General features: G+C 35.4%; 2 protein-coding genes and 1 pseudogene across 4 annotated transcripts in view; all 3 read left to right on the forward strand.

Annotated features, from left to right (window-relative positions):
* The window catches only part of jupb (junction plakoglobin b), a 65666-nt gene extending 64765 nt beyond the window's left edge, over nucleotides 1-901 (forward strand). Inside the window, exon 15 of one of the 2 annotated variants that reach the window (XM_042744814.1) lies at nucleotides 762-901. In XM_042744814.1, coding sequence (XP_042600748.1) covers nucleotides 762-886 — 125 coding nt within the window. In that variant the 3' untranslated portion in view covers nucleotides 887-901. Of the gene's footprint in view, nucleotides 1-749 lie in introns of both variants that reach the window. The other variant, XM_042744813.1, reaches the window with a different exon arrangement.
* Nucleotides 902-5120: 4219 nt separating this feature from the next.
* wipf2b (WAS/WASL interacting protein family, member 2b) lies at nucleotides 5121-12594 on the forward strand. Of its 2 annotated transcripts, XM_042744818.1 has the most exons (8): nucleotides 5121-5265; nucleotides 6543-6654; nucleotides 6799-6931; nucleotides 7016-7126; nucleotides 8114-8779; nucleotides 9697-9900; nucleotides 10877-10978; nucleotides 11827-12594. In XM_042744818.1, the coding sequence occupies exons 2-8, from the start codon at nucleotides 6610-6612 to the stop codon at nucleotides 11865-11867; spliced, it is 1302 nt and encodes a 433-aa protein (XP_042600752.1). In that variant the 5' UTR covers nucleotides 5121-5265; nucleotides 6543-6609; the 3' UTR covers nucleotides 11868-12594. The 2 variants fall into 2 exon arrangements, with proteins under 2 accessions (XP_042600752.1, XP_042600751.1); XM_042744817.1 differs by having other exon boundaries at nucleotides 6799-7126.
* Nucleotides 12595-15507: 2913 nt separating this feature from the next.
* On the forward strand, nucleotides 15508-24329 carry LOC122140757 (annotated as a pseudogene).
* The last annotated feature ends 3584 nt before the right edge of the window (nucleotides 24330-27913 follow it).

The following is a 27913-nucleotide window of genomic DNA, read 5'->3' on the forward strand; positions in this document are numbered from 1 at the left end:
TCTGGTCTCAGGGGTGTGTGTGTGTTTCTGTCTGAATGTTGGTGTATTAACAAGTGTGACAGTTGGATTCATTGAATTTATTCATCTGAAATCCCCCTCAGTCACCAGCCCTCCATCAGTGTCAAGGGTCCTCCATCATGTGAAATTGCTGGAAGTATTTTGCATGTTTTTATTCTTTTTTTCCTTGCTCAAAGTTGTATCCATCAGTGAAGTGATTAATTAAGGCAATGATGTTAAATTATATAATTATATAAATTATATAATTATGTATAATCTAATTTATTAAAACATATGAAAATTTGTAATTTATTAAATATACAATATATATAATAAATTACAAAATATATAATTATATATAAATTATATAATTATATATAATCTGTAATTTATTAAAAGTTATTAAAATTTGTAATTTATTAAACATACAAAATATTACATCAATATATATAAATATTACATCATATATATATATATATATATATATATATATATATAAATATATATGATGTAATATTTCACCAATCTTTATATACATTTATTTTTATTTTTATTTTTTTAACAATGCAACAAATAATTATTATTAAATAATTAAAAAATGCAACAAAGACAAAAACAATTGAAATATTTTGTTTGCACATAATTACTGTAACTTTAATCTCTCTCTCTCTCTCTCTCCCTCTCTTTCTCTCTTTCTCTCTGTCTTTCTCTTTGTCTCTCTCTCTGTCTCTCTCTCTCTCTCTCTATGTAAGATCTGGATGCAGTTTACCCTCCATATGGTTACTCTGATTTACCCATGGATGGCCTCCCGCTGGACGCTGAGCTACATGAGCAATACATGCCAGAAATGACCTATGACCCTCGACAGGTGTACCCAAATCCTCTTTAACAACACTGCCAGCAGGTTAGCTTGCACACGCTTCCCCGACGTCCATTTCAGAGTCTCTAGTGGTGGATTATCTTGTTCTTAAGATGTTTATTTTCTCAACAATTGATTCCGGAATAAAGAAAAAAATCCCAACAAAGATGTTCCTCTCAGTCTTCAGGTCAAATGAAGTGGATGATGAAGATGGAGACTACAAACCAGTTTGTTCCCTGCAAAAAAAAAACACGGAGCAGGGCTTGAACTGTGCAGTGCTCGAATGAAAGAAGAACAAAACACACAACTTGCTTTAGTTCACCACCGGTCTGTTTGTGATGTGAACTCTAAGCACTGCCTAACTCATCTTGTTATCTTGTGCTACTAACAGAGTGACAAAGCCTAAAAGTGTGGTGACGCGATAAGCATGTGATCATAACATGTACATTTTGTACTTTCCATTGTTTGTCCAAAGATGTCCAGACAACTTCGTCCTAGAAATGTAGCATAGCTAGCTAGCGGCTCAGCCACACGGGGGTTCGTTTTCCTTTGCGTTCTGTGTATTTGAGGCATTGATACAAGTAGAAAATAAACAAAAGCAACAACAAAACCTACATCTCAAAACAGAAACTCATTTGTATTTTCATAATCTCACTGTTATAAGATGACATTTCTTGACATTGATATGTTGTCCTGCCTTTTTTCTGGCACTGCAAACCTCTTCTAACAGGTCAAGGGCAGGATTTCTTCTGTTGTTTTATTTTTTATTTTATTGCATTTAAGAGACAAACTGATATTCAGTTGGAAGAGAAGGTTTGTGGCGTATGATTTCATGTAAAGACATTCTAGCAGGCATTGATGGATGACAGATCTGTAAACACTACTCACAGCTATAATATACAAAAGTATTTGGACACAGATTCCTAATAAACCAATAAAATATTAATGCCAGTGGTTTTGAAATTAACTTCTCAACAAGCACATACAAGAGTTCAAATACAGTTGGCTATAGGTCAATTTATTTTCTATTATAAATTAGCTGTATTTTTTAATGACACTGCTATCATGCAACAACATTGCAAATCCAAAATTAATTGTAGGATTCATTCATTTGCATGCACGTTGCTAAATTAAATAAGTACAATGTATGGCCACTTTTGTAGAATATTTTAGAGAAATCCAATATACAATGAGTCTATAAAATGACCGTTTGTTTTTCTTTCAGTGCTATTACTGTAACAGGGAACATTTCATAAGGACCATGATGTCATTATCCTGAATGAGATTTCTTTATTTTGCACAATAATCAGTTAGTTTTGTTATTTTGATTATGCTCTAGAATGATGGTATATTGATGTTCATTAAGACTGACCACAGTGTACTGTTTTACAAAGGAATGATTAGCATTATAGTGATTGCTTTTCACCCCTAAATAGTTTCCAGCTAGACTTTCAATACAAAATAACCCCATTATTATTATTACACAGCTCTCCGGAACACGTTATTCTGATTGGTCAAATTATTGTATGATTATGACTGGTCGACTACTTTAACCCTTACTTGTTTACTCCAGAGTATTCACTCTCTTATGCCCTCTTTATACAACATCCCTTAAACTTTAAATATTTTTTATACAAAAACTATATTGTTTTACATCATTGTATATAGACAGATATAAATGTGCTAATCTTGTTTTGAATGACATGCTGAATTTTGTGGTCATATGACTGATTATGATGCAAGGGATCTTACACATGCATTTGAAAGGCTTTGCAGTCAGTGTGACGTGATTGCTGATTGATGAAATTGCAGTAATTGTCAAGCATCATTCATTAACTAACTATAGTGGAGAATTTAGCTTCATGATTACAAATCTGCCTGCCATCTGTTGGTATATAAGGAACATGTATGTGCCAAAAGTAATAGTAGTTATATTCATGAAGAGTATTCTGGTACGGTTGCCCCTGTTATGCTTAAATCTTTTACAGCAGAGGTGTTAGTATCAATCATGTTAAAGGAATAATTCACACAAAAATAAACATTTGCTGAATATTTATTCACCCTCAGGCCAAAAGTTTGTTTGTTCGTCTGAACAGATTTGGAGAACTGCAGCATTGCATCACTTGCTCACCAACTGATCCTCTGCAGTGAATGGGTGCCGTCAGAATGAGAATCCAAAACATCTCAATAATTAATCCACACCACTCCAGTCCAGCAATTAATGTCTTGTGAAGTGAAAACCTGCAAGTTTGTAAGAAACAAATCCATCAAGACATTAACTTAAGTCCATTGCTTCCAGCTAAAATATGAATCTATGATCCAAAATATTGTTTTCTCCAGTAAAAAAAAAAGTCTGAATCAGGAGATAAATATGCACAGATCAAGCACTGGTTACAAGCAAAAACAGTTCTAAACAAATGTTTTGGTGGATTTTGATGTGAGAGGGCAACAAGGGATAGTCACTGGAGGAAGTGTTATTATGGATTATGGACTCCTAATTTGGCCAGAAGCGACGGTTTAAAGTTAAAAATGCCTAATTGATGGATTTGTTTCTTACAAACAGGTTTTCGCTTCACAAGAGATAGCATGGATTGGATTTATGTGGATTACTTGTGGATTATTGTGATGTTTTTATCAGCTGTTTGGACTCTCATTCTGACGGCACCCATTCACTCATTGGTGAGCAAGTGATATAATGCTGAATTTCTCCAAATCTGTTCTGATGAAGAAACAAGCTCATCTACATCTTAGATGGCCGGAGGGCATGTAAATATTTGTCAAATATTTATTTTTGGGTCAACTATTCCTTTAACTTTTAAGCAAATATGTTGCAGTTGTCCTATTGATTGGCAGCTCAGTCTGAGAAACTGGATAATTTGGCTAGTTACGTGGGATCTTTCATGCCATGAAGAGATTTGTGATTTTTCTGCATATTCACTGATGATGCTGTCATCATAGAGTAAATTATTTCAACATGCCCACCTGCAAGAAAAAACAAACAAACAAAAAAAACATGCAAGGAATGTCAACGGGAAATCACAGTGAATATGCATTTTTACTGAACATTTTAGTTTGACAGTGTTTTTTGTTTGTTTTCAAATAAATAAACTGAATTATATTAACTGTCTCAGCTCCTTGACTTTTATTCAAGGTGAAGCGCCTACAGTCATACATTTACTAGCACTGTATATAAAAAGTTCTTGTGTCATAATTTAATTGACTCATTGAATGAGCATCTGTTAAGCACATTTGAGTTTTAGACGTTGAAACACTGAGAGACATTTATGGATACCATCTTCATACAATAAATGAGCCACTTATCCAGGCTTGCATTTACTCTTTCGTTGAAGCAGTTGTAATATATAAAAGTCAGTTCAAAAAGTAAATTATTTGCAAAGATTACCAAATAATCTACTGACACTCCAGCCTAAGCCCTATCTGGCATATTTTACTTGATGACCCCCTTTATCACACACATCATGAATCTAAGTTTGATGTTGTGGAAGTTGTTTTTCATAGTCGAGCCTAAATGCTGAGAAAGCATTTGTGACACATAGTAAGTTGAACATAATTTTCTTCTGACAGTAGGCCGGTGTAATACCACAGAGAATTTGGGGTTGTGCTTCCTTGCAGTTAAAGCACATATGACTGTAATAAGTCATGCAACTCAAAATAGTTCATCTTATAGCACCACCACGTGTCAGCATTGGGCATTCCTGTGCGGTTTTCTTCCTCAGTATCATAAAATAGCATTGCTTGAATGAAATATGCACGAGAATCTGCATTTGAGAATCAGTTTTATTGGGGATATTTTAGTACTATTTCAATAAGCGCACGCATTTTGAATGGAAACATCAGTTTCAGTGACATGACGTTGGGAAGGTGATAATATGGCTACATTTAATTATCTGCGAATGATCTGTCAGCTTGACTTTGACGCATTTGAAACAAAACATTCTCACAAAATCATTAAGAAATAAAGGAGGGCTTACATTTTTTTTTTTCGCATTATGTGTAAATGTTCACAAGGTCAGAGAACTGGGAGTTCAATATAATCGTATATAAAATAAAAATAGATAGAATTATAAAAAGGGATATAATATAAATCTACTATATATTTAAGCGAAAATATTTAGCAAAAAAAAAAAAAAAATAAAAAAATAACAGGGCTATAATAGAAACCCTAACAGGATAATCCCAATCAGTCAGAATTTTGCATCTTTGCGTGCAATTATTTAATAAAGCTAGCTCTTTTAAAATCAATAATAAAAGTGTTCACGACAAGACGTACAGTGACGTAATTTCCGGTTTGAACGGAGGCGCAGCAGTAGCAAATCAGGGCGATTGACGCGCGAGATCATGTATGAGAGAGCCCGGTTTACGAAAACATCGGACACTGTGGGGAAAAAGTAGGCACAAACATTGTATTACTTCATTACATAAACACGTTGTGTCAAGTTTAACCGACGGAACATTTTCTTCACGAAACGTCTTGATGTGATGGACGCACCTGCCAAGCGCGCGGCCAAGCTAAGCTAAGGCTAAAGTTGAGCTAATTCACAATAAATAAATATGCAAATAAAACACGAGACATGCATTTCAGTGTCACTTGATGAGCGATATTTAATGATTTTGTCGTCAACGAAATGAGCTGAAAAGAGTAACGTTATACGAGTTAAATGGTCGTAGCCTGCAGGCCGTGTTGTTTACATACTACTGTATATAATCTAGTTTCATCTGAATCACTATTCCTAAATTTTTTTTTTTTTTTTTTTTTTTTTTTTTTTACAATAAACTTCTGATTCTAGCCATCATGGGCATCAAAAATGCGGATGTCCCATATACGTTTATATATTTTACAGTAATAATAATTATAGTTAATATGGTTTCCATTCTGTTTTTTAAAACAGCAAAATGTTATCGAAAGAAATAAAAGTCATGAGCTGTCAGATGTACTTTACTGTGTGGTTGTCAACTTGTTAACTTATTAAAAAAGAGGTTTATGATTAAATGCAGAAGAATATGGATCAGGGTCTGCCTGTTTGTAATGACAAACATCTGGCTTGTCTGTTTTGCACCATAAACTTGGAAAATATATGTGCACCACTTTCCAGCAGTTATGAATCGTGAAGCACTTACGAATCACTGATTTCTGAATGTCAGATTTAGGAAATCGGATATATATTCTGTATATCTACCACAGTTTTATAAGTTTTTTTTGTGGAAATTAATACTTTTATTCAGCAAGGATGCATTACATTTATCAAAAGTGACAGTAAAGGCATTTATAATGTTACGAAAGATTGCCGTTTCAAATAAATGCTTTTCTTTTTAACCGTCTTTGAATCAGAAAAATTATCAGTTTCCACAAAATATGAAGCAGCACAACTGTTTTCAACATTGATGATATTAAGAAAGTTTGTTGAGCAGAAACATCACATTAATTCATTGCATTTTGAAATATATTCAATTCAATTATTAAATTCTGTAATAATATTTTAGAATTTTACTGTTCATATTTCATGGGGAAAAATGGCCTAGTTCTTCCGAGTTAACCCCATATATGCAAACACACGTTTTATATATATATATATATATAATATATATATATATATATATATATATATATATATAGTGTGTTAAAGTTACAATCCGTTTGATTGACAATTATTTTCTGTTTCTATAGGTAGCTGTCTTCATGAAGTTTTAATTGTCACATACTCTCAGCTGTAAACACCGGACAGAAATCCAAGATGCCCATTCCTCCCCCTCCCCCTCCTCCCCCCACCCTTATCCAGGTAAGTTCTCTCTATTTGGCATGTAACTTTATTGGGAACTGCAAAACCTTACCTCAAAAATATTCACAGCATGCGCAATGCGTACTTCAGCTGCCTCTGTGAAGACTTGACTTGAACAGAAAGAAACGCTCGGTTTTTCCACAGGCAAACACAACCCCTCCCAAGCTGAGCCGAGATGAAACGAAGGGCAGAGGGGCATTGCTCTCTGATATCTGCAAAGGGACCAAGCTGAAGAAAGTTGGCGTTGTCAATGACAGGAGTGCACCTATGATTGAGAGTAAGTGGAAGACACCTGAGAATAGCATGAATTTGATAGGTCAGCAAACGTGGGACATCACTGAATTCTTTTGTGGTTTTCCAGAGCCGAAAGGAAGTGGCGGAGGTGTGTCCAGCAGTGGAGGGTCTTCTGCACCGGTCCAGCCGGTGGGAGGGCTGTTTCAGGGTGGCGTCCCGAAATTACGATCTGTAGGAGGTGTGATGATTGTTAAAAATGTTTGGTTTTGTTCTATTTAAAGGAATAGTTAATCAAACAATTGAATCGTTTTATGTTGTGCTCAATATGCTATTGTTGGTGCTAACATGAGAATTTGAAAAATATTCAAATCATTTACAGTTGACACCAGTGATAACAGCTACACTCTTGAAAATAAAGGTTCCAAAAAGGTGTTTTTGCAGCAGTGCCATAGAAGAACTATTTTTGGTTTCCGAAAGAATCTTTCTGTGAACAGTTCTTAGAAGAACCATTTTTTTCTTAGTGAGGAACATTTTAAAAATCTAAAGATCCTTTTTCCACTATGGATTGTTTCATCCGGCACACACGCCTGGCCCGAAGTTAACTTCCAGTCTGTATTTGTTTATCAGTCTTATCAGATATGTAAAGGTGGTTTTTCCTCAAACTAAACTCACACCTTGTAATAACGGTTGGCAAATTTTCCTAAAAATTTGCTTATTCATTCTGCATTGTTCATTGTCTAAAAATATGGTTGATATTTAAATATTGTGCCAGTGTTTCTCAGATATGCAAAGGTAGTTACTCACACCTTGTAATTATGGTTGATTCTCCTGCTGAACCGGTTGTGTTGCAGATGGTTCTGAGGGTTGTCTGCACCCTTCTGGCACTCGTTCTGCTGCACCTTGCACCCCCGACTATAAACAGTCTGTAAAGAACCTTTTGCAGAATGGAAAGATACCACAGATGTTAAAGGTTCTTCTTCGAGCCATAGATGCCAAAAAATAACCTTTACTTTTAAGAATGTGTAGATTTTCTACTTTGTTTTTTTTTTTTTTTTTTTTGCTTTCTTTTTTAATTTGTTTATTCATTCTGCAGTGTTAGTTTTCTAAAAATATGATTGATGTTTGATTATTGTGCCAGTGTTTCTCAGATATGCAAAGGTAGTTTCCTCAAACCAAACTCCTTGTAATTATTGTTGATTCTCCTGCTGAACCGGTTGTGTTGCAGATGGTTCTGCAGGTAGGTCTGCATTGCACCCTCCTGGCACTCGTTCTGCTGCTCCTCGCCTCCCCGGCAGCCTCGATGAACCCAACAGTCCCTCTCAGCAGGCCTCTCCTCCAGAGTCTGGCCGTTCCCAGAGACCGTCCCTGCCTGATCTCTCCCGTTCCCCCGGTGGAGGCAGCAGCCCGTCTACAGGCATGAAGCACAGCTCTTCTGCCCCACCTCCACCACCCCCCATGTCTCGGCGTGGAAATGCTCCTCCTGCCCCACCGCAGAAAGCCACAGCGCCCTTGTACAATCGTGAAAAGCCACTTCCGCCGACTCCAGGGCAGCGAGGACCTTCTCCAGCACCGGTGCGTGAAAATGCACCCCCTCCACCAGTGAAACCTCCTCCGTCACCTGCGAGCAGCCGCTCGTCTTCATCCTCTTCTTCCTCCCTGGCTCCGCCGCCGCCCCCTTACCGTCAGCAGTCTGGGGTTTCCAATGGCCCCTCCAGTCCTGTGAATGAGGCAGCCCCCGAACTGCCCCAGAGACACAACTCACTCAGCAAGAAGCCTTCTGCAGGTGGACACACACCGACACGTGGACATGCGCCGCCTCCACCATCGTCACCCACCCCACAGGCCGCCAGACCCCCTCCTCCAGCACGAGAGCCCCCGGGACGAGGCGCAGGTGAGCTCTTGTTGTCTGTGACATTTATCTAATTTACTAAAATGAGTTATTTTTGTTTTAGACTACACTACTAACAGAAATACAGTAATAAAAACAGTAATATTATGAAATAATAACCGTTTAACCGTTTTCTACTTTAATATATTTTAAAATGTAATTTATTCCTGTGATTATAAAGCTGAATTTTCAGCATCATTATTCTAGTTGTCAGTGTCACATGATCTTTCAGAAATTATTATAGTATGCTGATTTGCTGCTCTTACTATTAATGTTAAAAATGGTTTAAAAAATGCTTTACATCTGTCATTGTAATCACATCTCTCAGTTTCCTTATAGGATATCACAATATCACTATAGATATAGTTTATAAGATTAAAGGGGTGGTCACACTAGACTTTTGAACATATAAAATAGGACACTGCGCTACGGCTAAAATTAGCGCTTACTCCATTTTTTTAATTTCTGTACAGAGAGGTCACACAGTGACGTATCGATATTGTACTGGTCACACGTCTTCACGTGATGCGAATTCGCAGGTCAGAGTTCACCAAACGTGAACTTTGGAACGCAGCGAAATGCGAATTTTTTTGCATGAGCTTATGTTTCCAATCTGATGCATTTGCATGAGTATGAATGGAAGTCAATGGAAGGAAAAGTGCAGCGTGACAGCCCCTTAAGGCCCTTTATTCTGAGACATGATCATATTTGTGTGAGGAATAGATCGATCACATAGCTTCATCATAACATCAAAAAATTGGATGGGGCATGTCAACCCCAGATCAAACCTCACACAAAGCTGTCATATAACTGAGTTGAACTATGGTGCATGAGAAATATAATTTTAAATGATTCGTCTGTTGGTGTTTGTCTTTTAGTTATTTCCTGGTTGTTTCAACGTGACTTCTTTCTTTTACTAGCTCCTCCAGTTCCTGGGCAGTCGTCACGAAATGGCCGGGATGCTCCTCCGCCCCCTCCACCTCCTTACCGGACTCATGGCACTACCTCGGATGTCCCAAGCCGAGGCAAGCCCCCTCCTCCCCCGTCCCGCACACCAGCTGGACCCCCGCCCCCTCCCCCACCCATCCGCAATGGACACACTTCCATTTCCCGTTCCTTTGTAGGTGAGTCCTTCAAGCTAACTCTTACCCTGCACCTGTCCTCACATCCTCATTTCATCATCCTCCGTTCATATAGAGAGGGTGATGTTTTGTCCAAATTTAAACATTGACGCTGCGCTCATCTCATAGGGCAAGGGATGGTTCTGTCATGTGAATTATAGAAACACACTCACAGTGGCCTGTCTTTATTCTTGGGCCTTGGTATTGTGCAAAATAAGTCGGCATGTGTTAAACCAAATCTAAATATATTCAGATTGATTTTCATATAAAAACAAGTTACTCATTTAATGAGTTCAAAGGCATCCGCAGTTGCAGCTGTTACTGGGTCATTGAATATTCAGTGTATGACGATCCTAACAAGATAATTGCATCAAATAATTAGACTTAATAGCCACAATCCAGTGGCATTATTAGGCATGTGCTCATTCTCTCTAAGATCATCGATAATGTAATTTTGTGGTTTGTCAAGCCCCTTTGAAACTTTCATATAATCTCTGTATTGGTGGTGTTGCCAAATATTGGCATTTTATACATTTTTACGCATTTAGCAGACATTCTTATCCAGAGTGACCAGCAAAACTGCTTTCTAAGGCTGCATGTATTTGATTAAAAATACAGTAAAAACAGTAATATTGTGAACTTATTTTAATTTAAACCTTGAGTGTTACATTATCCTTCAGAAATCATTCTGATATGCTGATTTGCTGCTCAAGAAACATTTTTTTATCAATGTTGAAAACAGTCAATGCTGTTTAATATTTTTTGTAGAAACTGATAGATTTTGTTCAGAATTCCATTCAAACATCATGATAAACGTCTTTGCTGTCACTTTTGATCAATTTAACGTGTCCTTGCTGAATAAAAGTTAAAAAAATAAATAATAATCATACTGACCCCAAACTTTGCATGGTAGTATACATTATGATATAAAAAAAAAATGCTATACAATGTTTTAATTTTTATTTGTCTCTTCCAACAGATGATTTTGAGTCCAAGTATTCTTTTCATCCTCTGGATGACTTTCCTCCTCCAGAAGAGTACAGACACTTCACTAAGATATACCCAAGCAAAGCTAACAGAGGTAAGTCCCAAGAAATTAACAGGTCAATCTAGCAGTTTTGTTCAGAAACGCAACAAGCTTCAACAAATACATGCAATTCATCTCACAGTGAGCACAACGCCTCCTTTGATCACTCGTATTCTCTCATGAGCTTTTTTACTTTAGATATGCTTTAATGTCTGCTGTTTGGAATGCAGTACGTATTAGATGCACAAAACTCACATAGTGACTTTCACTTCGCTTTGTGTTTGTTTGTCCTGAGGCTTGCGGCTGTGTTTAAATGCACTTGCTTCTCTGAATACTTTTATGCTTTGAAATTGGTGTGTAGTCAGTCAGTTATGTATTCAGAACAGGACAAAACATCTGAGATCTGTGCATTAGTGTGAATGCAGCCTATTAAAGCTGACACTGTCTATGAACTCATCAGTAATAATCAAAATGCTGAGGAAAAAAAAAACAATAACTATGTTTGTCTGTAAACTTTTTTTAAGCTTAGAGCACTATTATACTGAAAGTGCTTTTTGTTTATCCCTTGGTAATCGTCTTTTTCCCCCTTTATTACTTTATATTTGCTTGTATGTTTCAAAGCTATGTTTACTTTGTATAATTCTTAACAGTAATTATTAATATATAATTATATTTATTTTAAAAAGTAGCCTGCTTATATAATTTAATAAAAATGCACAAAATAAATTAGATATAATCGCATCGATGCATCGTGATATGGAATTGAATTGAATCACACCCCTAGTAGCTTTATCACATGCCTCTGCTGAATGCTTTTGTCTGATGGCTATGATTTGGACCTGGTACCATTTCAACAGGGATTTTTGATCTTGTACTCATATGTGTCTCTGTTTGTTTGGCAGTAATGAGAGGAGCCCCTCCTTTGCCGCCTGTTGGGAGGTAAACACTGTGACCAGTTGCTCGGGCTGCATCGGCGACGAGGGTTCCTCATACAGACCCATGCGCTCATAAACAGACAATCTCACATGCACATCTAAAGACACAAAGCCTGCACCTTATTAACAGCCATTCCCCCATCGGATAACATTCCTCTACATTCCAGCAAGCTCCATTGTATCACCTTAGTCTGGTGCGGAAGGTCGTCTTCGCTCAGAAAAGAGTGAGATGAAGGAAAGTATTGCATTCCATCATCAATAACAGCTAACTTGATTGTTTTCTCTTGTACCTAGGTAGCACTGCACATTTGGTTGGATGTGCACAGAGCTAGACGTGGCCGTCAGAGCCTGTATGTAGGTAAAGCGTAGCACTTGAGATGGGAAGCGGAAAGCATGTCCCTGGAAAATGTCTTAACTACTACGTCAGGCAACATGTTCAATGTTTTGTTGTTGGTTTTTCCTCTCATCCGCTACCCCATGTTATGCACTGTGAATAATCACTCAGAGCAGAAAGCGTCTGAGTGTGAGCTGAACTGTAAAAACTGTAAGCGTTAGATGTTTTTGTCTTTTGTCCTGGTCGTGTCCCTTTCAGGGACAAGCCATTATCTTTAAGTTCTCTCAGGGGGTTTGTTGGACTTCATTACCCTCCGGTAAGTTTGTGAACGTAAGGTCCAGAAGTGCCAACAGATGCTCTGCCATTAATAAATCAGCATGGCTCCTTCAGTCGTAACACAACCTTCTTTTGGGAAACCGGTAGGTCGATTGCCTTTTATCATTTATTCTAAAGATGGACCATGGGATTTGTTTCAAGTTTAGAGTTGTCGTCCTCCAATAATCCTCGCACTTTGTGGCGCATTGTTAATGCTGGCTTTTCTGTGATTTTCCCATTACAGGACGGCACGGCTATGCTGCTTGCATTTTTTTTGTGATCTGGTTGAAAGCAGGCCTTGTCCACATGCTGCCTACGGACTGGTTTTGTAGGATAGCGTTGTGTCAAAGACAGCCTTTGATGGTGCATTTTAACAGTGTATGAACTTGTTCTATAATATAAACGTTGGCTAAATTTGCCTGTAAAGCCGCAAAATTGCTTTCGTTTTCTTCTGTTTTTAAACAGTGCATCTGCTGTTCAGATGACAGGACCGTAACCAACGGTTCTGGAACGGTTGTCTTATACTATATAGTATTGCTGCAGAAATGTGGTAACTAGTCATTTCGTTATCAGTCATGTTCATATAGTGATGTTTGCAGTCAGCCTAGCCATGCAGGTTGGCACTGATAACAGTTTATCCACAGCTTGTTCAGTGTCATATTGTTAGATCTTCCTGTTTGTACGTTTGTGTTTATTCTCCAGAGAATAGACTGCATTTCAGATCTGCAGAAGAGCTCAATTTTTCATAAATGGAGTGTGGATTAGATGGACAGTTGTGAACTTTTTCCCCCCTCTTTGTTGTTCTGCCTTACATTTACTGATTAACATGTCGGTACGGGATTTGTAAAAAAAAAAAAAAGAATGTTGTATTTACAAGTACATAGATATGGTAGTGATAGTTATTAATCTATTTTTAAGTTGTAAAAAGCTTGTAATATAGTAATTGATTTCAGGCAAACAGGATTCAAATAAAGTTTTTGACTAATCGTTACTTGACGGAATGTCCTCGCACATGAATATGGCTGAGGACGTTTTCTTAGACTAATACTTGTCTTTAATCGCCTACTGTCTGCTACTGCAGGTGTCAGTGAACATGTCTTCTGAGGAGCATAACTTACTCACATTGAGAGAGAGGACAGTCATTGTCACCATTCCATGCTTAACTAAAGCCTGTCCACACCTGTTGAAATAAAGCTGAGGAAAAAACAAAGCCTGAGAATGTCTGTCAGACATGACAAGACCATAACTTAACATAATATAAGCCAATCCAAAAAAAAAACTAGATTAAAAACAAAAAAAAAAACGGTTTGACTGTGATCCAGGTAATCTCAACCCTGGTTGCACCTCCAACAGATTCATCATCTGCTGTCAACCTGTATGTTTGGGTGAGTGAAATGAAAAGTTTGGTAAATTACTAAACATTCCAGCTAGGGGAAAAAAAAAAAGTAGTGGTTTTAATGAGAATTGTATTGGATTTAATTGAAACTGTAAAGGTCCCTGTTGGTTGTTGCCTTCTATTGGTGACGTTAAAACTGAGTCCTAATGGAATATGGGCCAAAACATACTACTGTTAATAATTTTGATAGTTAACAGTTGATAGTTTGTAATGGTATTTATTTATTTACAGCGGGAACGTGTCGGTTCAGTATTGTGGAGAAAAAACCTACAACAATTAATAAGTGCCCACATTATTTTCCTTGAATGCGCGAGACTACAGCCGCTAAATAAATAACAGTGCGGTAAACAAAAATACTTGCGATACAAATAAATGTGTTTATGATTGATGCATTAAAATGATTTGATATCAAATATTAGTTTGCAGTATTAAGCGGCATAACGAAATGTTTTGTATATCTAAAATAACTGAAGTGGACGACACCTCACATAGTTGCAATTGAATGCTCCCGCCATTTGTAACAAATAAGGTAGTCTAGTCTATGTCAGAAACACCTCAGTCGCACACAGCGCAAACGTTTGATTCGATTTTTTTTACAAAGGAAATATTCCAGAAATGCGGCGTTAAACTGGGTGGTGCGCGCTTAATTGTTTCAAGAGCACAAGAATAGAACAAAAAGCATAATTAAGTAACTGACGAGGTTATAATTATATGAAGTTAAAATTATGCCTGTGGTTTTTCATAAGAGGTTTGTCTTCTACATTCGTTTAGACCTACATTACTCGGCTTAATTCTTACTACAGATTGCTTGTGATGTAGGGTGGGTACAGTTGGTACACTTTTTGCTTTTTCCTTTTACCACACCAAAACCTGCGACAGAAAATAAGTGATTTTTCATATGACAGTTCCTTTACTTGTCTACTAATATATTAATAATTATTAACATCCACAAACAGGTCATATTTGCCACAATAAGCTCATAAACACAAGAAGTTTTTTGTACCATGTTGGGTACAGTTGGAACAGTACCCGAGTACAGTTGAGACACCCATCCGTAATGCTATAAAGCTGCCTAACCAAGTCATTGCAAATGTAAAATACCTTTAAAAAATAGAATTCGACCGTTTTTTATTTCCATTCTGTGTTTTATTTGATTATTTGTTAAGTTAAAAGTAGTTCATTTGTAAAACATTTTACAGTAATGACAAACAGCAATAAATTATTTAATTTCAGTTCATCATTTTATAATTAACAGTTGTAAAGTTGAGTAGCAGTAAAAAAAAAAAAAATTGCAAACAGCAATAATAAAACAGATGAAATGCAAACAAAAACATAATAAACATAATAACACAATAATGTAGTGCAACTAAATTGCATGTTCCGGATTATGCGGGTACATTTAATACATTCAGTCTCAACTGTACCCCGCTGACCACCTCGAACATTTCTCTAGATTTTACGATGACCTTTCATGACACAAAGTCATGAAATATGTCAGTTTTTAGAGCACAGATTAAGGTTTACGAAAATGCAAGTTACCCTTAACAGTCATGTAAGGATGACAAGCTATTCAATGAAGAAATGATGTGAAAAAAAAAAAAACCTACCAAAAAAAAAAAACTTTCGCCGATATCTTCGTATTGGAGAAGGCGCTAATACGCATGTGCGAAGCAAATATCACAGATCAGACTGGTTGTGCACGCAAGTTATTTAAGGTGTTTCAATTGTACCCCTGTACCAACTGTACCTGTTCTACCCTACGTCACTGAATAAATAAAAGGCTCCGCTAAATGCATGAATGCAATTTAGTCCGGGGAGCACATCGTCTTTAATAAAGACTTAAGTGTCTGATCAACACATTTTAATATACAATAATATTATGCAAAATATGCAACGCGTCATCTGCAGCGCCATACCTGACAAGTGCGTCAAACATACATGCACTATATAAGGATTGGATTCTCAGGACGCGACGCACCCAAGACTACTACATTTTGATGCTCTCGACTCTTACGATAGAGGTAAGTCAACGTATTTTTATTTATTTTTTATTTATTTTTATTTTATTATTATTATTTTTTTTTTCAGTTGAAATAGAAAATACATAGAAAAAAATGATAATTTGTTTAATAAACAGATATAGCCTACATGTAACCAGAGTTGTGTTTTTATTAAAAGAGAAACGAAAGGCCAGCTGATATTTGGACATCAGACGGAACATTTAGTGGGGGTAAGACGAAATAAATATATTTTTCAAACTATTCATGTAAATTGACGTGTAATAGTAGTCTACCCTTGCTGTCATTTTAAATTTAAAAAAGTAGTTTAAATAGCTTTCATCCAGTGCGAACAAATAAGAAAAATCCAATTAAATGTAGGCAAACTGTATTATAATTGTAAATATATATTCATATTCACGGCCTTCTAATTATGTTTTTAACTGTTTGTTTTACTATAGTTATGTTTTATTAGCGGCTGGCAAATCAAATTAAAGCCATTAAAAAAAAAATCATCATTCGCTTATAGTATTTATATATATTCATGTCCTTCTATTTAAGTTTTCACCGTTTATTTTACTATAATTATGTTTTTATTTTATTTATCTTTTTGGGTTTAAAGCTGTATACTTTTTCCTGTTTTCGTGTGGAATGCTGCTAAATTAATGCATAATTTGGATTATGTTTTGTACAACAGTTTTCTTTTATACTTACAGTTAACATTATTCAATATCAGTTGGATCCAAGGTTTTTTTTTTTTTTTTTTTTTTTTTTTTAAGAATGACGGAATTCATTCACGTTTTGAGCGTTACAAGTGCATATGTTATCATTAAATCTGTACCAGCTATTGTATGGTGTATCCTGCTTATGTGGAAAGAATCTAAATAAAGTGAGGGGAAAAATATTAAAAAGGACAAAACCAAACTGCCATGGCATTGTTTCATTCTTTAATAATGGCATGCCATAATCAGGAAAAAAAAAAAAAAAAAACAATCATAAAAAATGAAAATCAACTTGTTTTCTGCAAACTCCCCCAGACTGTTGTTGTACATGACCCCACATACCACTGTGGTGATTTTCATATCATTTTACTGTATCATTCTTTAATAATTGCATGCCAAAATCATGAAAAATGCTATCTTTTTCACTACTTTGTCAGATTTGAAAATTCATAAAAAATTAAAATCAAATTGTTTTCTGCAAACTCCACCAGAATCTTATTCTGCATGTACCCATTGTACCACTGTGGTGATTTTTATATCATTTTACTGTATCATTATTTAATAATTGCATGCCAAAACATGACAAATGCTATCTTTCTCACTATACATGCATATTTGAAAAAGAATTAAAATCTAATTGTTTTCTGCAAACTCCACCAGACTCTTATTCTACATGTCCCCAAGTACCACTGTGGTGATTTTCATATTATTTTACTGTATCATTCTTTAATAATTGCATGCCAAAAACATGACAAATGCTATCTTTCTCACTATACACTCAGATTTGAAAATGAATTTAGAATTAAAATCTAATTGTTTTCTGCAAACTCCACCAGACTCTTATTCTATATGTGCCCATGTACCACTGTGGTGATTTTCATATCATTTTACTGTATTCTTTAATAATTGCATGCCAAAAACGACAAATGCTTTCTTTCTCACTATACACGCATATTTGAAAATTCATTAAAAATTAAAATCTAATTGTTTTCTGCAAACTCTACCAGACTCTTATTCTACATGTCCCCAAGTACCACTGTGGGGATATTCATATAATTTTACTGTATCATTCTTTAATATTTGGATGCCGAATTCATGAAAAATGCTATCTTTCTCACTATACATTCAGATTTGAAAATTCATAAAAAATTAAAATCAAATAGTTTTTTGCAATCTCCACCAGACTCTTGTTCTACATGTGCCCATGTCCCACTGTGGTGATTTTCATATCATTTTACTGTATCATTCTTTAATAATTGCATGCCAAAAATATGACAAATGCTATCTTTCTCATTATTCACGCATATTTGAAAATTCATAAAAAATAAAAATCAATTTTTTTTTGCCAACTCTACCAGACTCTTATTCTACATGTCCCCAAGTACCACTGTGGGGATATTCATATCATTTTACTGTATCATTCTTTAATATTTGCATGCCGAATTCATGAAAAATGCTATCTTTCTCACTATACACTCAGATTTGAAAATTCATAAAAAATTAAAATCAAATAGTTTTTCGCAATCTCCACCAGACTCTTGTTCTACATGTGCCCATGTCCCACTGTGGTGATTTTCATATCATTTTACTGTATCATTCTTTAATAATTGCATGCCAAAAATATGACAAATGCTATCTTTCTCATTATACACGCATATTTGAAAATTCATAAAAAATTTAAATCTAATTGTTTTCTGCAAACTCCACCAGACTCTTATTCAACATGTCCCCAAGTACCACTGTGGGGATTTTCATATCATTTTACTGTATCATTCTTTAATAATTGCATGTCAAAATCATGAAGAATGCTATCTTTCTCATTATACACTCACATTTGAAAATTCATAAAAAATTTAAATCAAATAGTTTTTTGCAAACTCCACCAGACTCTTGCTCTACATGTCCCCAAGTACCAGTGTGGGGTTCGTCATTTTACTTTACAGTATAATTGTTTAATAATTGCTTACCAAATCATGACCAATGCTATCTTCTTCCTCACTGTAAATACATTTTAAAAATCCATAAAAAGGTAAAATCTAATTGTTTTCTGCAAGCTCCACCAGATTCTTTTTCTACATCTCCCCAGGTACCAGTGTGGTGATTGTCATCTTTACAGTATAATTGTTTAATAATTGCTTACCAAATCATTACCAATATGGTTATAGTACTAATTTGTATATTGTGGCACATATCTTCATTATATAAGTCATCCAAAATGTTCTATGGCATCATTCTCATTTCAGAAGGATTTTCTTTATATTTTTCAGTGCAAATGTATTGAATATTAACCCAGCATGACATTTTTTAAAAGTAATGAAAATTTATTGTACAAATTAAGTTTAAAAACATGAAGTTGGAACTGAATGTGGCAGGACTATTCAGATGCATATGCAAGGCTTCTCGCAACACGTTATTGGACAAAAAAATTCAAGTGGAAATATATATACAACAGCATGTAGAAGTACCAGTACAATATATATACTGTAAATATAATATTAGAATAAACACCTTTTTAGCATCTTTTCAAGATAACAGGATTCAGAGAACTTAAATAAGTAAAAAATAATTACAACACTAGAATTTTTACTAGCAAAAATGCCTTTATGTCAATTATTTCTTTTGCTGTAGTGTGTCAGTAGGAAATAGCAGTATACATTTCCAAACATTTATTTTGACATTAATTGTAATAATCCACTGAGATTTTAGATTTTTGTCTGACAACAGTCAGTGCTTTACACAGAGATCTGATCTGATCATCATCATTCTGTCTGGAATGACATGAAGAAACAGAACAAACTGAGACAGACTCAATCCAGAAGAACTGTGGCAACGTCTCCAAGATACCACAAGAAACATACTTGCCAAGCGACCTGAAACACTATTTCCAAGTGGACAGAGGGGAAAAGCTGCTTTAAATGTAAAGGATGCTCACATCCAATGCTGATTTAATGTAGTTTTTAGAATTTAATTATATATATATATATATATATATATATATATATATATATATATATATATATATATATATATATATATATATATATATATAATATATATATATATATATATAGCACAATTTTTTACAGCATTTTACACAAGTGCCTAAAATGGTTAACAGTACTGTAGCTTTGCAGGTGGGTTTCTTGAAGCATCTTGGAGACACTGGAGACCATTCACCATAATGAAAATATGTGCCACAATATACAAATTAGTGCTACAAGCACTATACTAACAGTACAAAATTAGTAACAATATAGCCAAATAGATACAAAGATAGATAGATGATTTGGTAAGCAATTATTAAACAATTAGACATTTTATAGTACATCACAACACTGAAAGTTGTATCTGGAAGACAAGATAAAATATTAAATCGGAATAGGCTACATAAATGTTTATTCAAATTAACATAAATATTTGTTAACATTCACCCATAAGTTATGACATGTTCATGTTGTGGGTCAAGACAGAGAAACCGCACACACAAGGCAGGAAGAGAATTACCAAAACCTTCATTAAGCCAAACATAATGTCAAATACACTTATTATTAAAAATTTTTTTTAAAAATTATACAGTAAAGTAAGATGACAATCCCCACACTGGTATATGGAGAGATGTAGAAAAAGAAACTGGTTGGAGTTTGCAGAAAACAATTAGATTTTACCTTTTTATGGATTTTTTAAATGTATTTACAGTAAGGAAGATGATAGCATTGGTAATGATTTGATAAGCAATTATTAAACAATTATACTGTAAAGTAAGATGACAATCAACACACTGGTACCTGGGGAGATATAGAAAAAGAATCTGGTGGAGTTGGCAGAAAACTATTAGATTTTAATTTTTAATGAATTTTCAAATATGAGTGAATACTGAAAAAGATAGCATGTTGCATGATTTCGGCATGCAATTATTAAAGAATGATACAGTAAAATTATATGTAAATGACCACAGTGGTACTTGGGGACATGTAGAACAAGATTCTGGTGGAGTTTGCAGAAAACTATTTGATTTTAATTAATGAATTTTCAAATATGCGTGAAAGATAGCATTTTTTATGATTTTGGCATGCAATTATTAAAGAATGATACAGTAAAATGATATGAAAATCACCACAGTCGTACTTGGGGTCATGTAGAACAAGAGTCTGTTGGAGTTTGCAGAAAACAATTTGATTTTCATTTTTTATGAATTTTCAAAATTTGACTGTATAGTGAAAAAGCTAGCATTTTCCATGATTTTGGACTGCAATCATTAAAGAATGATACAGTAAAATTATTTGAAAATCACCACAGTGGTATGTATGGACATATACAACAAAAACAATTTATTTATTTAATTTTTTTGTTGTTGTTGTTGTTGTTGTTGTTGTTTTATTTTGTTCTTTATTCTTTCATGCAATTATTAAATAATGAAACAGTGAAAGGACATGAAAACAGTTTGGTCACTTTTAATAATTTTTTATTATTAAAATAATTCTTTATATTGATTTTCTCCACATAAGCAGGAGACACCATACAATAGCAAGTACAGATTAAATGATAACATGCACGTATAACACTTAAAACGTGAATAAATTCCGTTATTCTTAAAATAATAATAATAATAATAATAATAATAAAATCCATGTATCCAACTGATATAGAATAATGTTAACTGTAAGTAGAAAGACAGTTGTCCAAAACATAATCCAAATTATGCATTAATTTAGCAGCATTCCACATAAAAAAAGGAAAAAAGTATACAGCTTTGAACCCAAAAATACAAAAATACATAAATAAATAAAAACGCATAATTATAGTAAAATAAATTGTGAAAACTTAAGTAGAAGGCCGTGAATATGAATACGAATATGAATAAATATGACAACCGAAGGAGGATTTACTAAAGAAGACGAAGGTAGCGACTTTAACACGCTCGCACCTTAATCTACCACGCACAGCCGATTAGACGCGCAATGAACTTCAAACGCAGATGGCGTGACTGCATTATTAAAGCTCTTTCACGCGAGCGCAGCATGCGGTAAACCCGCGTGGTTTAAAACAAATCTAGAACTCACACCTGCCCTTTGAACACAAGACTCTCCAGATGTAGAGCTGAATGGGAAAGTCATCAATGAGTCTGTCCTATAACTAATGATGAAGGCACAAACTGTCTGACTTAAAGGGATAGTTCACCCAAAAATGTTATCATCGTTTACACACCCACAGGTTGTTGCAAACCTGTAATAATTTCTTTCTTCTGTTAAACATGAAAGATACTTTGAAGAATGTGGGTAACCAAACAGTTTCTGGTCCCCATTGATTCTGATAATATTTTTTTCTCTACTGTGGAAGTTGCTAAGGCCCAGAAACTGTTTAGTTACCCACATTCTTCGAAATTTATTCTTTTGTGTTCAACAAAAGAAAGGGCAGGGCTGTGAATGGGTGTCCCTTATTTTGCCTTGCTGAAGGTGGAAACCCTAGTCATGAGCCCCGTGTCTCACACTGTTGCCCGTTGACGCCAACATTAGCCAAAGTTGCTTGGCAACATTGCCCAAAAAGTTGCCACGTGTATCACCAGCCTAAGCAAAATTAGAAGAACCGCATCGCGAGAGTAGATGCAGGAAAGAAAAGAGACAAGGCATAATCATTTTAAACCACAATGATGTGCAGACGTCTCATATATAATGCTGTAAATTTACAGTTACGATATGAAACATATAGGCTATGCAAAATAAGATTCAGGCATATGAGGAACAGTAAAAATATCCCTTCATTCAACATTACAATATGCATAGGAAGATCTTGCAAATATTTTGTCTGTAAGCTATACAAACATTTATATTTCCTTAGACTTACACTTTAAGGTGACATTTTCCAGTATAATTATATATTAAAGTACTGCGGGTAATAAGTACTCATAGGCTTAGGGTTTGGTTTAGGATTAGTTAAGCATAACTTACTGTTATTACAGTAATAACAATATTTAACAAGGACTCTGTAAAATAAAATGTTATTAAATATTTTCCAATACAACTCAAGATGATCATTTATATATTTTAAAGCCCATTTTATAATATGTGTATATTTGTAGCAATAGCCAACAATGCATTATATGGGTTCAAATGATAAATTTTTATTTTATGCCAAAAATCATTAGGATATTAAGTAAAGATCATGTTCAGTGAAGATATTTTGTAAATTTCCTACCATAAATGTGTCAAAACTTAATTTTTGATTAGTAATATGCATTGCTAAGGACTTCATTTGGACAACTTTAAAGGTGATTTTCTCAACTTTTGGATTTTTTTGCACCCTCAGATTCCAGATTTTCAAATATTTATATCTCGGCCAAATATTGTCCTATCCTAACAAACCAATAGAAAGCTTATTTATTCAAAAAATTGACCCTTATGACTGGTTTTGTTGTCCAGGGTTTTAAGCCAGATATTGATCCATTTTACATCTTTTTCTCTACATTAGTGATGGACAAAACAACTATTTCAAAAACCACTAAGACCATTGCAATCGCCATATTTCTGATGGCATGTTTTACAATCTACATGTACTACGACTCAACCAAAAACTTGTTCAGCTAATTCACTGGTGCTCACGTCCAGATAAATAACATCAGCACAAAAAATTGCCTCAGTGTTCTTAAGATGCATAACTACGAGTGCACCTCGAACATCACCTTGGACAAACATCTGATAGCAACATCTAAAGAGAAAGAAGAACCAGACACCATTCTGTTAATCTGGATGTGGCCTTTTGGCACCAGTTTTGAATTAAGACCCTGCAGTTCGGCTTTCAAAATCCATGGCTGTCATTTAACGGATGACAGAGGTCTGTTTAACCAAGCACATGGGGTAATGTTTCATCATAGAGATATTAGTGGGGATTTATCCAACATGCCACAACTCCCACGACCAGCTTTACAAAAGTGGGTATGGTGGAATATGGAGTCTCCAACTAATACAAATCCAATTCCCTTGCTAAATGATCTATTTAATCTGACTTCAAGCTACCGCCGGGATTCGGATATTCCAGTACCTTACGGTAGGATCACAGAAAGAACAGAGGAAGAGAAAAAATATACTATCCCAAAGAAGGACAAATTAGTTTGTTGGATAGTAAGTCACTATAACTCACACTTTAAGCGATCACATTATTATACTGAGTTAGTGAATTTCATAAAGGTGTCAACTTATGGCAGGCACTTCAACAACCCAGTTAATGATAAGGAGTATTCCGATATAGTGTCCAGTTGCAAATTCTACCTGTCTTTTGAGAATTCCATTCATAGAGACTATGTGACAGAGAAGCTGTTCAATGCTCTAGCGCTTGGTGCCGTTCCTGTTGTTATTGGCCCGCCCAGAGAAAACTATGAGCTGTTCATACCAAGTAAAGCCTTCATCCATGTGGATGACTTTCCATCCCCAAAAGAACTGGCCGATCATCTGACACTCCTCGACCAAAACGAGGACCTGTATCATACTTCACCTGGAGAGAACGTTTTGTTTCAAAGGCAACATACTTTGGTCTTGAACATGCCTGTTGGATTTGTGATCATATTAGAAGGAATAAGCACTACAAAGTGGTCAAAGATCTCCGCAGCTGGTTCTGGGGTTGATGGCACTTTAACAGACGCAGAGTGAATGGTGAGGTAAGTCATGAGCAGGGGCGTAGCAGCCATGTTAAAAGACTGTGTGTGTGTGTGTGTGTGTGTGTGTGTGTGTGCGTGTGTGTGTGTGTTGGGGGGGGGATGGGGGGGGTGATGAGACCCTGCTGTCAGGTGTCAGGTGATAAGACCCTAAACGCCCAAACAAATTATGTACATAATGTACAAAGCAAGTACATACGTGTTCATATAATAAATTCTATATAGAATACCAATTGTCGTGTTTAGAGCACCCTAATGGCAATTTTGGGAACATGCCATGATAGCTTTACAGGAAGTAAGACAGCTAACAGGGACCTATTTTTTGTGATATCATACTCAAAAACCATAACTCTAACCCTAATTTAAAAATAACTTCAGGACTTGGGACTTTGAGACCACTGTGGACATCTATACTTTATTTTTATGAAATAAAGATATTTTATGCACAATATTTCAGTTACACGACACTTAAACAATAACTTTTATCCTAATTCTTAACAGCTGGCCAAAAAGGTGTCTTTAAAAACTATTGGAACACACTGCCTTAACCAATATAACTAATTATTTATATTATAACAATTTTAACATAAAATGACAAAAATATATATTAATGTTTAATTCATTAAAACATTGCCAAGTAGTCCCTATATTAAAAAAAAAAAAAAACACACTGCCTTAAAATGGACACTTCTCTTCTTTCAACAAATCTCAACTGTATTCTGTAGAGGTCGAGCAACTGTCCTTCCCGCTCTCTGTCAGTCACGTGACAGAATATCCAGCGCGAGGTCACATGCCTCGATCTTAACGGGTTCTTTTGTCGAGTCTCATGATCGCATAGCTCGCATCCTTGTAGATGCCCCGTTAGGTCAAATAATAACGTAGAAATTTGATCGTGTGATTTGTCTCATCATTACACAAACACATACAGTGTTTGAAAAAGGACGTAATGGTCCTCTGCTTTTTTCTGGGGTACATTTTACCCTCAGACCCCAGAATCACCTTTTTTTAAAAAAAAGCGGCTGCTACGCCCCTGGTCATGGGTAATGAAACTTTTCACCTCCTTTGGTTTTAAAATGGGCATTAACCAACAACCACAGCCAAGATATAGCTGTGGGCCACCTCAACCTGTTTTTTTTTTTTATTGAACTGTTTTACTGTATAGTGCGATTATGTTGTCAACAGAGCAAATTCATCATAATAACTTGTAATGTCATAACCTGTAAATAACTACATTAAAGGGATACTCCACCCCAAAATGAAAATTTTGTCATTAATCACTTACCCCCATGTCGTTTCAAACCCGTAAAAGCTCTGTTCGTCTTCGGAACACAATTTAAGATGTTTTGGATGAAAACCTGGAGGCTTGAGACTGTCTCATAAATAAATAACAGTGTCAAGGTAATTCAATAATTCCTTTGTCAACGATCTCCTCTGTTTCTCTTCATATCACTGTATGCTGCGTATGCTTTTCTGTATCAGCTGCGCCACAATGATGCGCTGTTTCTAGGTGTGTTTAGCTTTGATTGAAATAAAACAGCACATCCTTGTGGTGCGGATGACATAGAAGAGCATACACAGCATACGGTGATATGGAGAGACACAGAGGAGACCATTTTCTTCGCTTACAAAAAGGGTTCCCGTCTCTTCATATAACCCAGATTGCATGTCTGATGGCAGATGGAGTATTCTAACGACGACTTTCATACCTTTATGGACCTTGAGACTGTTATTTACTTGACTATGAGACAGTCTCAAGCCTCCAGGTTTTATCCAAAATATCCTAAATTGGGTTCCGAAGACAAACAAAGCTTTTACAGGTTTGGAACAGCATGGGGGTAAGTGATAAATGACAAAACATTCATTTTGGGGTGGAGTACCCCTTTAATGTTTACTGTTCCAATGTAAGAGCATTATTGTCAACAACCTTTGTTATTTTCTGCAGACTGCAGGATAAACTGAAATTATTATTATTATTTTGATGTAATTGACATTATACCACAGATAAAGAATAAAACACATCAATAAAGTGTAAATTGTTTTGTAAGTTCACCTGCCAATCATCCACTTCAACAGGGGATTTAAACATATGATTTGATTTGATGTTACAGGCATTGACAACATTATTATTATCATGTCAGGGGGGCAAGAGAAAAAAAATATAGCTATATATATATATATATGCACTTAAAAACTGTGGCGCTTTCAGTGTGAGTGAATCCTGACAAAAACGTTTTGATTAGCCATTGTGTTTAAGAAATCAACAGATATGTCTGTGATTGGTTACAATATTCAACGCTGAAAAAACACATTGAGGGTAGCGATTGGCTAAGCGCTCCAATTGCAGCGGGGCCAACATCAGGGATTCCATGACTAACAGTTTAGGGGGGCAATTTATTCATTTATTTTAAATTTTTTGTTAAATGACAGAAATAAGGTCTGTGGTTAAAACAAACTTCAGATATTTTCACATCTTATTGAATGTAAACATGAAAACTGATGTTTAGAACTGCTGTTGGAGTTATGAGATCATCATTGATGTATATGTATGTTTTGTTTGTGTATTTTGTTGATTTGGTTGTATGGATCATTTGGGATGATTTATAAATGTGTTTGGTGTATTTTGTTATAGATTTGAGATATATGTGCATTTATTTAAAGATCTTTGTGATACTGGGGTTTTACGGTAATACATGTTTTAATGAGCGCAGGTGTTACTTGGTAACACATGGCACTGAGGAAGGGTTAATACCCGAAAACGTTTTGCACTTGTACCTGTGCACTTCTTTTCACAATTTTTGTGACCTCGAAACAATAAGTGTTATATAGCTTTTTGAGCTGCATTTTGGACGAGTGTGGATCTCTTTCATCTTTGTATCCTTGTATATTTTGGATCTACGCACCATATGTTTTTTGCCTTCTAGATATTTGGATGTTTGAAGTTTGCCGCTACCACCCTTTTTTTGCACATCTTATTCTATGACATAAAATCATCAGTAATAACCCTTGTGATTTTTGACCTACTTGTCTTCAAAAGGCTGTTGCTAACAGGGTGGTTAAATGGGACAACAGAGGTAAACTCACTAGTCCACTTTTATAGCCTCATTTGTAATCACACTTGCAAACTATTCCAACTCAACCTTTCAGGAAATGTTTTTTAAACATCGACTGAAAGAGCTGTCAGAAGCTTAACGGTGGCAGCGTTGAAGTCATGACTGTTGTGTAGTTTGTTTATAGCGTACATTTATTTTTTACTTTTTTATTAAGGCCTTTAAAATTCATAAAAGTTGCATTCATTTGTGAATGATCATGATGGACAAAACATGTAAGAATCATAAACCTGGTCACAGATCTTATTTTCTACAATAATCCAAAAGCCAATGGAAACATCCTGTTTGGTTTTTGTGGATGAAACCATATATGGATGCCATCTTACCATGATGCAATCTTCCGGGATGGCCTAGAAAAATACCTCATCACTGCAGCACTCTATTTAGACTGGAGCATTTGTCTTCTCTAAGAGGAAATACAGTTCACATAAGTGGTTAAAGGTGCAGTAGGAGATCTTGGAAAATGCTAATTTTAGCCTGATAGCACTGAAAGTGAACATCCCACCCTCCCTGCAATCACTGTCCAAAGCCACGCCCC

This window comes from Cyprinus carpio, chromosome B19, assembly GCF_018340385.1.
Source record: "Cyprinus carpio isolate SPL01 chromosome B19, ASM1834038v1, whole genome shotgun sequence".
Classification (NCBI taxonomy): Eukaryota; Metazoa; Chordata; class Actinopteri; order Cypriniformes; family Cyprinidae; genus Cyprinus; species Cyprinus carpio.

Coding starts and splice junctions, on each gene's coding strand:
- wipf2b (XM_042744817.1), top strand. CDS start 6,610: ATGCCCATTCCTCCCCCTCCCCCTCCTCCCCCCACCCTTATCCAG. Junction 6,655..6,798: donor CTCCCCCCACCCTTATCCAG/GTAAGTTCTCTC, acceptor GTTTTTCCACAG/GCAAACACAACCCCTCCCAA. Junction 8,780..9,696: donor GCCCCCGGGACGAGGCGCAG/GTGAGCTCTTGT, acceptor TTCTTTTACTAG/CTCCTCCAGTTCCTGGGCAG.